Raw genomic sequence first — 12116 nt, 5'->3', positions numbered from 1 at the left:
CTTCTGTTCTCCCTTCTTGAGAAGTGGAGTGATATTTGCAATTTTCCAGTCTCCCGGAACCATCCCAGAATCTAGTGATTTTTTTTTTGAAAGGTCATTGCTAATGCCTCTACAATCTCTTCAGCCACCTCTTTCAGAATGGAGTGTACACCATCTAGCCCAGGTGACATATCTACTTTCAGACCTTTCAGTTTCCCAGGAGCCTTCTCCCTAGTAATGGTAACTTCACGCACTTTATGACCTCTGACACCTGGAACTTCCACAATACTGCTCGTGTCTTCCACAGTGAATACTGGTGCAAAATACATATTCAGTTTGTCCACCATTTTCTTGTTCTCCATTACTACCTCTTCAGCATTGTTTTTCAGGAGTCCGATATCAACTCTCGCCTCAGTTTTACACTATGTATCTGAAGAAACTTTTGGTATTCTCTTTAATATTATTGGCTTGTTTACTTCTGTATTTCATCTTTACCTTAATAACTTTTTTAGTTGCCTTCTGTTGGTATTGAAAAGCTTCCTAATCCTCTGACTTCCCACTAATTTTTGCTCTATTACATGCTGTCTCTTTGGCTTTTATGTTGGCTTTGACTCCCCTTGTTAGCCATAGTATGGCATCTTGCCTTTAGAATACTTTGGGATGTATATATTCTGTGACTTCCAAATTGCTTCCAGAAATTTCTGCCATTGCTGCTGTGCCTTCATCCCTGCCAGTGTTCTTTTCCAATCAATTCTGGCCAACTCTTCTCTCATCCCTCTGTAATTTCCTTTATGCCACTGTAACACTGATACACCTGACTTCAGCTTCTCCTCAAATTCCAGGGTGAATTTGATCATATTATGATCACTTTTCCCCTAAGGGTTCTTTTACCTTTAGCTGGCTAATCAATTCTGATCCATTGCACAACATCCAATCCAAAATAGCTAATCCCCTGGTGTGGAATTATAGGGAATTGGTAATAGTATTAAATAGCAATTTTTAAGTTATTGACTGTAGTTTGTAGATTTTTGAATATTTTAGCAAGAAGTAAATTTTGCTTTTTATGAATTCAGAAAAAACATACAAGAATTTTCTGGTTAATTGAGACCCTTTGGGACCAGTACATTTTGGCCCAATTAAGTGGCTGTTTCATTTAGCAGAAGTTTCATGAGATAGTTAAAATTGTATAAAAAAAAAGACAATATACCATATAATTGAGGAATAAATTTATGTATTTAAATGAAATACAGAACAAATTGGAGCACTACCAATGTTATTACATAGCCGGCCGGTGGCGAAGTGGCATCCGCTCTGGACTTCAAGGTGAATGATCCCGGGTTCAAATCTGGCTGGCTCCTTGCATGCTTTTCATCCATGCTAGATTGAGCGTCAGGCTAACAACTTAGCTTTATTTTTTTTAAACAAAAGATGCAAAATAAAGTGGTAGAGTTGCCGCCCGATGCGCTATAAAGTGCAAAAAGGAACAACCCAATGCTACTACAGTACCATAAAACTGTATTAGTTCCTCATACAGTTATATGCTAACTCAGTGTTGGAGACAGAGGATTTCATCCAGTGTGTGCTGCTGTATTTGGGGTGTCCAGGGAGCGGTAACAGCTCTGAAGGGGCTTGTCTTGTCCAGTCTGGAGCAACTCGCCTTTGGTCCCACCAGACACTCAGGTCTCAACTATGCCTTCAAGTAGTTGTTTGCATGTGACAGTGGCCACACCTAGTGCACCGCCTTGATAGGTGAGCTGAACCAGGTGAGGATAGCCTTTGGGCCTCATGCCCCAGGAGATAAAGGCTGTGCCTGTCCTAGTATGTGAAGTCGGCTCTGGTGAACTGGACAGATGAGATCCAGTGGCCCAGAAAGTAGTTCTGCAGTGCTTTGTGGAGAGTGAAGGGCACAGAAGGAGGCATGGTTATCCACTGCAATCTAGGAAGATCACAGTTTGTGTTGACTACTCGTACCACTAGACCTGGACATTCAATTCAGAGAGAGTAGAACTGTCCCAATATTACGGCTTTTCCACTTTTTAAAAACTCTCCTGCACAGTTTCACTGCCATTCTCAGTTATGACAGATAACAAACACACTGCTGTATTATTTTGATTGTAAATAAGCAAAATTAGTGTAGACACCTAGTGCAGATAATGGACTGCCTTCGTAGAATGCTGTTAGTTATTTATTTTGTGAAATTGTTTTTCTATTCACCAATCCATCCCTAATTCCGCATACTATATGCACCTTTCACTGCTTTCTCATGGTGGTAAGGGCAGTGGGGTCTTGAACAGGCTGAAGATTTGCCTGCTGGAATAGCTATGTTCCTAACTTTTTTCAGCTGTTCAGGCTATCAAGATCTGTATTTTTGAATGTTTATAACTTTCTGAAACTTTCAAATATATTTAAAAAAACAAAATCAGAAATCTCAGGTTAAACAAAACTTAATTGCCAGATCCTTTTCCCTTCCATCCATTCTCCATTTAAGTGAATAAGCTTGCTGTTCATGTGCCAGACCTGTTCTAGCGTGTGCTCAATAGACAGATTTGCCAGCAAAGTAAAACTTCAGCTTCAGTAGCTATGAAGGAATATAGCAAACAAATTAGTTGTGAAGCTACTACTTTGCATATGAATCCCAAACTTCCTAAATATTTGTAGAGTAAATGGTGACAGTTCATCAAATTCTGTACAGCTTAATGTCATCAGAACTATTCAAGTAACCAGCTTTAACTGATTTATTTCTATTACAGTATACTGGAGAGTGTAAAGAATACAATCTGTAGAAGAATAGTTTTCACTTTTATATAGTACTTTGATTTATCTTTTACAGAGCGTGCTATTCCTTCGGATCATATGATGTATGAACATTTGCAAAAATGGGGACCTCGTAGAGAAGAAGTGAAATTCTTTTTGCGACATGAGGATTCGCCCAATGAGAGTAGTGAGCAAAGTAAGTAAATATGGATGAGCAATTTTACAACTAGTGAATTGTGAATTTAATATGCAAAGAGGGAGTTCAGGGGTGTGATTAAAATTTAAATCTACGTCAACTGAGAATTCTGCAATTTTTTTTTATATAGAAACATATAGCATTGCAAGTGATCACTATGCCAGAATGTTTATTCTGGCTTTTTGAGAAATAGTCGATCAGTTTCATTCTGTCTTTTCACCATCGTGCTCCAACAATTTCACCTTCATATACCTTGTCAAATCTTAAGTGTGGTTAGATTCCGGATACTTTTTTTAGGATGTGCATTTTGAATAAAACAACTGAATATCATAGCCTTTTGGTAATTATAGCAAGTAAAACTATCTATAAACAAAATTCTTTCAGATGAAATTCAGCAAATATTAATTTGAAATGCCAGCCTGTTTGGCATTCTGCCAAATATATTTTCTCTTGAAATTGATTATTGATATGAAAACAAATGGAGTATAAAGCCAACTGCAATTGAACTCTGATAGCAGAAATCAGAATAAAACAAAATATTGCTGGTTGAAGCAACTCACTGGACTCTTTTTCAACTATTTTGAAATACTTGCTTGTAATTTCTGCATCTTATTGGTTCAAAGTAAATTTATTATCGAAGTACATACATAATCACCATATACACTTTGTAAAAACCTAAGATTCATTTTCTTGTGGGCATTCACAGTAAATACAAGAAAATCAATAGAATCAATGAAAGACAGGGCATAACAGGGCAGACATCAATGTGCAAAAGACAACAAAGCGTGCAAATATAAAAGGGTGGGAAATAAATGACCAATAAATGTTGAGAATGTGAGATAAAGAGTCCTTGAAAGTGAGTCCATAGGTTGTAGGAACAGTTTGGTGATGGGGTGAGTGAAGTTATCCCCTCCAGTTCAAGAGCCTGATTATTGAGGGGTAATAACTGTTCCAGAACCTGGTGGTGTGATTCATGGGGCTCCTGTACCTCTTCCCTGATAGCAGGGCCTGGATGGTGGGTGTTCTTGATGATAAATGCAGCTTTCCTACTGCAGCACACCAAGTTGATGTACTGAATGGTTGGGAGGGCTTTACCTGTGATGGACTGGGCCATATCCAATTCATTACATTTTTTTTTCACTTCAAGGGGATTGACGTTTCCATACCAGGTTCTGGTTCTTACAATTTCTATTTAGAAATTTAGAATTTCTATTCATTATTTGGATGATCATTTGTAGCAAGATAATTGTACTCCATCTCCTTTGCAATCAGGGCATCTTTCTTATTATTTACTGAACCTGCATTAAACCTTATCTGCTTCATATTCAAGACCATCTCTGTACTACTGCATTTGATAACCTCTTTCTTTGTAAATTGCAAATTTTTGCCTTTTGTAAGTATTCATATCCAATGGCCCAGAAAGTAGTCCTGTAATGCTTTGTAGAGATTGAAGGGCATACTAAGGCACAGAAGAAGGCATAAGTTTAAGTGAAGCACAGATCTTTTCAATTATATGTATTTTTACTCACTGTTTTCACAGTAATGTAAAACTTTCTTCTTGATACAAATAAGAAGAAACAGACTAGTTGATTGTACCTCCAGCAATGTTACATTTCCTTGGTTCTGCACTAAGGTGTTAGCTCGGATACACCCAAAACTAGGTACATTGTAGTTAAGTCAGTTAATACAAATATGGGCTGGTGATGGGAAGAAAGTGGGGAAAGGACAAGTCTCTTAAAGATGAGTAAGTTGTTCAAAATTTGATAGATGGAGTATAATATGAAATGAGGTTTCCAACTAGGAAAGAACAAAATCTTGTTTAAATGGAGAGTGACTATAGAATGCTGCAGTACAAATGGACTTGTGTGTGCTCAGCTGTGAATTACCAAGTTAAAGTCTAGATTTAGCAAGGCCAATACAGTGATGGAATTTATTACAAAGGATAGGAGATGGACATTTTTTTAAAAAGTCTTTTAACTACTGGATACTGGTAAGCATACAGATGCTGTATTGAGTATGAACTTAGAATATATAACAGCACAATATAGGAACAGGCCCTTTGGTACACACTGTTTTGCTGAACCAATTAAATTAGTAATCAAATGACTAATTAAACTAATCTCTTCTGCATACACAGTGTTCATATCCTTTCATTTTCCTCTCATTCATGTGTCTCTTTAAAGTCCCTAATGTTCCTGCTTCTACCACCAGCCTAGGCAGTGCATTCCAGGCATGTACCACCCGCCACTCTGTGTATTTAGGAGGGGGGAATGCCCCTCATGTCGCCTTTGAAATTACCCCTTTCAACTTAAATACATGCCCTCTGGTATTAGACATTTCAACCCTGAGGAACGATACTCTCTGTCTACTCTATCTATGCCTCTCATAATCTTATAAACCTCTATCAAATCTCCCCTCAAGCCTCTGTCACTCCACAGAAAACAACCCATTTGTCCGACCTCCCATTATAGTACATACCCTTTAATCCTGGTAAACCTTTTCTACACCCTCTCCAAAGCCCAAGCCTGTGTTTCTTTGAGGAGAGCATATTCTTACAATGGAAACTTTTCAGTTAAGCTTCAACTACTTGGAAGAAAGGATAGTCTTGATTGAAGATTGAGTATGTTTACCAGGAGTGTGGAATGAGAACAATCTCATGAAAATAACTAACGTTCTGAGATGTTTTCCATTGGTAAGGGAAATTCTGCCTATTGGGCATAATTTCAGAATAAGTGGTTGCCAATTTAAAATGCAGGCAAGGAGGATATTTTTTCCCCAAGGTTATGAAATTCTAGAATTCTTTACCTCCTGAGAGCTGTAGAAGTTGAATCATTGAATATATTCAAGATTGATTGGATAGAGTGGAGAGTTTAAGGAAACAGGGCAAGAAGGTGATACAGAAGCCATCAACTAATCAACTGTGATCTTATTCAGGTTTGGAGTAGACTTGAGGCTCCTCCTTGCATCTGCTTATGTTTTCAATATCTGGCAATCATGTAAGCTATGATATCAGTAAGTGGAGGATATTGAGGTTTATGTAGTGAATACAGCTTCTGATACTAACTGACCAAAATTGAAGAGAACAGACTTCCAATCATACAATGATTTTTGATTCTTTGGATTGGCATGAACATATGACAAGGTGTTTTTTTTGTTGATTTATTTTTAAAATTTGTTCTTTGCAGGTGGACGTCAGTCTCAAGATCAGTTAAACAGATGGAATGGAATAAACCTATCTGCAGAGCATTTTGAAAATGGGGTATGTATTTCCTATCGGTCATCAATTAATTATCTTTAATACTAGTATGCTACTCAGTTCAACTTTCTTTCTGTTCATCTACTTCCACATTCTGATCCACTTGCCCAGGAAAATGAAAACACAGGTCTAGGATGTGCCAATTATATGCACACCTAATTATTGCTGTTCATAATGACTTCATCTTTCAGTCACCATTCCTGTGTCAGGGTGACCTTGAGTAAATTTCCAGATTATACACCACCATTGGTGTTTGAAACATTCCACTTCCATGTATGTTTGTTAGCTTTTCCTCATTTTAGCACTATAACAATTTTGTACTGATGCTGCAAGAAAGGTAATCTGAAAGACGAATGGCTGAAAATAATGATTTCTTCACCATATCAGAGAGGAAAGGGAATTTTGGGATTGTTAGGAGTCTGCCCTCCTTGATGAGAATGGTATTATTGGTTCTGAACAGAACAGTGATGCTTGGGGGTGAAAACAGTGGCAACAAAGGGGCTAAGGAAGAGTTCAATGTAGATGATAGAAAAAGTAGATGGACATGAAAAACATAGACATCGTAGTTTGATTAATGAAACACGAAGAAAAGAAGTGGAAATAACTGCATGAATATGTGGTCTGTCTTGGTGATGGCGAGATCTGTCAACAGACCCTGAAAGCAAGGATGGTAAAGAGCAGCTTGGATAATCTTGGAGAATAGGAGCTTGTTTTGGACTCCATGGTGAGCCAGGAGTCATTTGATTGAAGGTGACAAAATTATAAGATTTTTAAAAATATAAAATAGGTAAATTAGAAGCAATAATTTATGGAATTCATTTCACACACATCCTAGTCAGTTGCAAAATATTGACTTTAGCAAAGAATAATGCATTTCTCTGTTATAATATTATTGGAAATCCAATAATGTAAAAAAAATCTTTAAAAAAACCATATTTTCCATTTTGTTTAAGTTTAGATGATGTTTTGCAAGTTGATAAAGGTACAGTAACAAACCTAAAATTTTACTTCTAAACTTTCTTCCCCAGTTGCTTCTTATAAGGCACTGACTTCTGAACTGCATTATGGAAAACATCAGCTGTCTTATGCCTTCCTGACATGGTCCTAGCATTGTGAATTTGAAGACTATCAATTAGTTGATATCTTTTCCCTAATCCCAAAATGTTGTTAAATATCATTATCAAAGACATTATCAAAGAATCCTGTTTCAGCTATCCAACAATTGCAGTATTTCCGTATAACTTCAGGTGCCCAGACTACATGAAACATGCGGGGGGGGGGGGGAGAATGTTTTTGTAAATTTTGCATGGTTTAATTGAACTGTGCTTGCTTAACCACAATGTCCAAATGTTCATCGTGTAATTTTAATTTTTACTGAGAAATTTGTTTAGTTATAATATTTTCTCTTTAATAGCCTCAAAACTGGCTTATTTGCCACTTTTCATTGTGCTTATTCTTTTTAATGTTTGAAAGAATGGAAAGCACATGCACACATTTACACATTTTTTAATAAAAAGCACTCTTTAAAGATCACATTTTCTAAAGCGTAATAGTTTTTGAATTAATTCTTTTGAAAAGAACTTTTTACCGCTCACACTACTATAAGCTAGATACAGATTTGTATGTCATTTAAAATAACTTTTGGATGACTACAAAAGATCTGAAATGTATATATTTTTTAAAATCACTGTAGATGGTGGAAATCAGCAATAAAATCAGAAAATGCTAGAAATGGTCAACATGACAAATGTTTCCATGGAAAAAGTTAACATTTTGAATCAAACAAAGAATCTTCACTCGAGTTTCTAGCATTTTCTGCTTTTATAATATAAATAGCTGTTCAGCAATATAGAAGTTCTCTATCTATTTTTGTTAGCTTATTTGGTTCCTGTGAGGCCTAAAACTGCTTATTCTTTGCATTTGCGTAAATTTGGCAAGTTTATTGTTCAGTCTAATTACTCTGAAGAATATGGTGTTCATCATGAGCATTTTGCTCTTAACTATTAAAAGTCTCTATGGTTTTGGGCATAAAATGCTTTATTTTTGTTTGCCTTGCTAGTCAATAGCAAGGCTGATGGACAAGTTGCCTCAGAGAAAAGCCTGTTAGGTGCCCCGTAACTGGGTTGCCAAGCCAGCAGAAATCGACCACTCGTTGGAGTCTGGGTTACTGGGAACTAATTAAGTTTTATTAAAGAAATAAGTAATACACTACTCTAATAGTAAGGATATAAATGCAACAGGTTAGCGATGACAAAACACGCATGTACCCACAACTAGGGTAATAGGAATCAACCAAGCTCTATCGCAGTCTAGGGGTAAAATGATCAGTCTTAAGTGACGCAGAGTTCAGTTCAGCTTAGTACAGTTCGCAGTAATTGCTGTTGTGCCATTGGAGAGAGAGAGAGAGAGAGATGCAAATTTGATTCAGGCAGACCTTTGATGTTCTTCGCAGTTGGTTTCGGGCGGACCCTTTTATGTCTTCTATCCCGCTGTGGTCACCGACTGTGACCCCTCCATTCCGGATACGACCATTCTTCCACAGTGAACCCGGCACCCAGGCAAGGGCAGACACACACACCAGGTTCCCACCGATCGTACCTTTGCACCCTGTGCGTCTGTGGTCAGTTCCCGCGAACCGGACCTCCAAACTTCCACCAACTTGTGGGGGCACACCGCTCTTCCAGGGTCTCGTGATCTCGTGGTGTCCCGTGCCTTAGTGAACCTGTTCCTTTTATCCCCCTGCTGGGGTATCGCCTGTCCATCAAACTTCAAACAGTTCAGGTTCAAAGTAACCGGTCTGTCAATATTTTGAATTGTGTTTCTTTTCCGTTATCTCTCTCTCTCTCTCCTCTCTCATTAACATTTTGAACGTTTCTCCATTGTCTCCCTTATCTCTCTCATTAGCATCAATTGTCTGATAAGCTAGTTTGTCGTCACACCCCTACCCTTTAAAGGATTTTTACCAGGGTAAAAATTATGGGCATGAAAACATTATTAGATACACACTAATATACAGGGTCATCAGCTATTCGGCTAATACAGAGAACTTCTAAGTTTTCAACACCTTGACAGACAGTAAGCAATCACATTGTCTGTTTCTTTTATATGTTTTACTTTTAATATCAAATTCCTGTAAGACCAGGCTCCAACTTGGTAACCTTTTGTTTTTATCCTTCATAGTGGCTAAAAACACTAATGGGTTGTGATCGGTGTAAATTATCAGTGGTTTCCATGCCGGACAAATATAACAAAGGTCGTCCCACACAAACTTCACATTCTTTTGCAAGAGCTTAGTAAGAGGGAGGGTAATATCCGTAAAGTTTTTGCAAAACTTCCGATAGTACCCCACCATCCCCAAGAACCTTCTCAGGGCTCTCTTGTCTGTCGTGGTGGGGACTTCAGAGATAGCCCGCACCTTAGCCTGCATCAGTGCCAGCTGCTCCTGTCCTACCACAAATCCCAGATAAGTGACCTCCACGTGGCCGAATCCACTTTTTGCGAGGTTCACCAGCAGGCTGGCTTCAACCGTTTGAACAGTTCCCCTGTTGCCACAATGTGCCCCTTCCACGTGTCACTCCAGACCACTAAATTGTCAATATACGCTTCTGCGTTCTTTAGCCCTTTTGTCACTGATTTAATCATCCTATAGGGGTGTTGCTTACAAGGCTGACCTGATGTGACAACAATGCCATGTACCATCTCTTTGCATCGCCCCGGGACATCCGAACATACGTCTGCGTGCCGGTTAATTAGCTTTCTCAGCGGCTCGCTCTGTTCGGGGGTTAAGGGAAAGACCTTAACAGCCAAGTTGGCCAAAACAATAGAGTTCTCCCATCTGGTCGGCACCATACTTACCTTTTCAAAATGGGTTTTCCCCTTATGAGGTGGCACCCTAGCCTCATTAATTGTCGTGATAACACCGACTAGGTCTGCTCGCTATCGTGGCAAGCTGTTAACGTATGAATAGGCTGTGTTGGCTCGCATCTACAATACTCAATAATATCCTCTCTTATGCTCGGCCAGTAAAACTCTTTCATAATTCTGTCGACTGTCTTCCTCACCCCAAAATGTCCACCGAGGGGTATCTTGTGGGCCAGGTTAAAAATCTCACCCCTATAAATTTTCGGCACTGCCACCTGGTGCACCACCCCCCATTCCTCATCTGCGGGCACGGTACTTGGTCTCCATTTCCTCATTAGTACTCCCTCCTTCACATAATAGCCCACTGGCTCCCTTTTTAATTCTGCTTCGGAGAGAGCTGTCTCCGTCAAAACCATTCGCTCCTTGTCTCATTCCTGTGCCTGTATAAATTCCTTCCTTGCTAATGATAAGTCTACCTCAACTTCCGTTTCACTACGCCCCTTCTCACTTTCTAACCCCTCCTGGTACAAGGCTGGTAAAAACGTCTCAGCTAAATCTACATTCGCTTCGGCAGCCTTTCTGGACATGTGCCGAGTCACTGCGCAAACGAGATAAACTTGTGAGTCTATGCGTGGGTCTTCAATCCTGGCAGGTTTGCTTGTCAATCTTACTGCTGGGTACACCTCTCCGCCGGCGAGGTCGTTACCGAGTAAGACCTCCACGTCTTCCATCGGTAGTTCGGGCCTCACCCCAATCATGACCGGTCTGGAGACCAAGTCGCTTTTTAGGTGTATGTGGTGCAAAGGTACTGCTTCACCCTTTCCCAATGCCTTTTATCACACTGACCTCCCCAGTCTCGGTCTCTGAACTGAAGTCTAAAGCACTCCTTAAGATCAGTGACTGACAAGCTCCAGTGTCTCTCCAGATCCGCACTAGAACTGGGTTTGACCCCTCCTTCACCGCCACCAATCCGGCTGAAATAAACTACTCGTGCCCTTCCTGAACTGTATCAGATCTCTTCTCCCCTAGCGGCTTGTTTGCTGGCTCAATACAGCCAGTCGGAGTCATCGTTTTCCCTTTTCCCTGTCAACTTCTTTGGGGCAAAGCACCTGGACGCAAAATGACTGGCTTTCCCACAATTATAACATACAACCCCAGGAGACTTCCTACCAAACTGCTTCCTGTCTTCCTTATTCTTCTCACTAGTGCCTGGCTTATTTTCTGGCTTTTCTGGCAGACTCTCTCCGCCCTCTCGACTACCCTTGTGGTAGCTTTTACTCAGGGTAAACTTCGCTTGTGTGTTAACGCATACTCATCCGCTAACTTGGCAGTTGCGGCTAAGGTTTCTGCCTCTTTCTCATCTAGATAGGGCCTCATGCCTTCAGGGACACAACTTTTAAACTGCTCGATCAGTATTAGCTGTAGCAGCAGTCTGTCATAATCCCCATTGACCCCGTTCGAGGTGCACCAACGCTCACAATACATCTGCATCTCACGGGCAAACTCTAAATACGTGCGTCCCCACTGCTTCCTCACATTCCGGAACCTCTGCCGGTTTGCCTCTTGGACCAACTCATAAATCCTGAGTATTGCCTCTTTCACCACATCATACCTCTGGGCATCTTCTGCGGACAATGCCAAGTAAGCTTGTTGAGCTTTCCCTTTAAGTACGCTCTGAAGCAAAACAGCCCACTTATCCCTCCGCCAGTCCTGACTTGCTGCGACTTTTTCAAAATGTCAGAAGTACCGATCAACATCGGCCTCCTCAAATGGGGGAACCAGCCTAACCTCCTGGGTCGCCCTGAACCCTCCACCTTGGTTCGGCATGGGGCCCTGCGCTAGCGTCATCATTAACTTCTCCAGCTCAAATTCCCTTTCCTTCTGCTTCTCTCTCTCGTCGCTCTAACTGCCTCTCTCTCTCTCTCTCTTGCCGTTCTAACTGTTTCTCTTCTTGTTCTAACTGCCTTACCCAGAACTCGTGCTCAAGTCTCAATTTTTCCATCTGCAGCTGTACTGCTTCTCCACCAGGTTTGCCCATAGATACCACCTCCAGCTCCCCTCGGGGAAACA

General features: G+C 40.2%; 1 protein-coding gene across 3 annotated transcripts in view; it reads left to right on the top strand.

The window, feature by feature from the left end:
* ppp1r13bb (protein phosphatase 1, regulatory subunit 13Bb) overlaps positions 1 to 12116 on the top strand; it is a 99751-nt gene that overhangs the window by 37322 nt on the left and 50313 nt on the right. For all 3 annotated transcript variants that reach the window (XM_063047962.1, XM_063047950.1, XM_063047956.1), the window contains exons 3-4: positions 2810 to 2929; positions 6115 to 6188. In XM_063047962.1, the coding sequence (XP_062904032.1) occupies positions 2810 to 2929; positions 6115 to 6188 (194 nt within the window). The remainder of the gene's footprint in view (positions 1 to 2809; positions 2930 to 6114; positions 6189 to 12116) is intronic.

This window comes from Mobula hypostoma, chromosome 1, assembly GCF_963921235.1.
Source record: "Mobula hypostoma chromosome 1, sMobHyp1.1, whole genome shotgun sequence".
NCBI classification, from domain to species: Eukaryota; Metazoa; Chordata; class Chondrichthyes; order Myliobatiformes; family Myliobatidae; genus Mobula; species Mobula hypostoma.
Note: the sequence above shows the minus strand (reverse complement) of the source record. Positions and strands in the feature narration are given on the sequence as shown.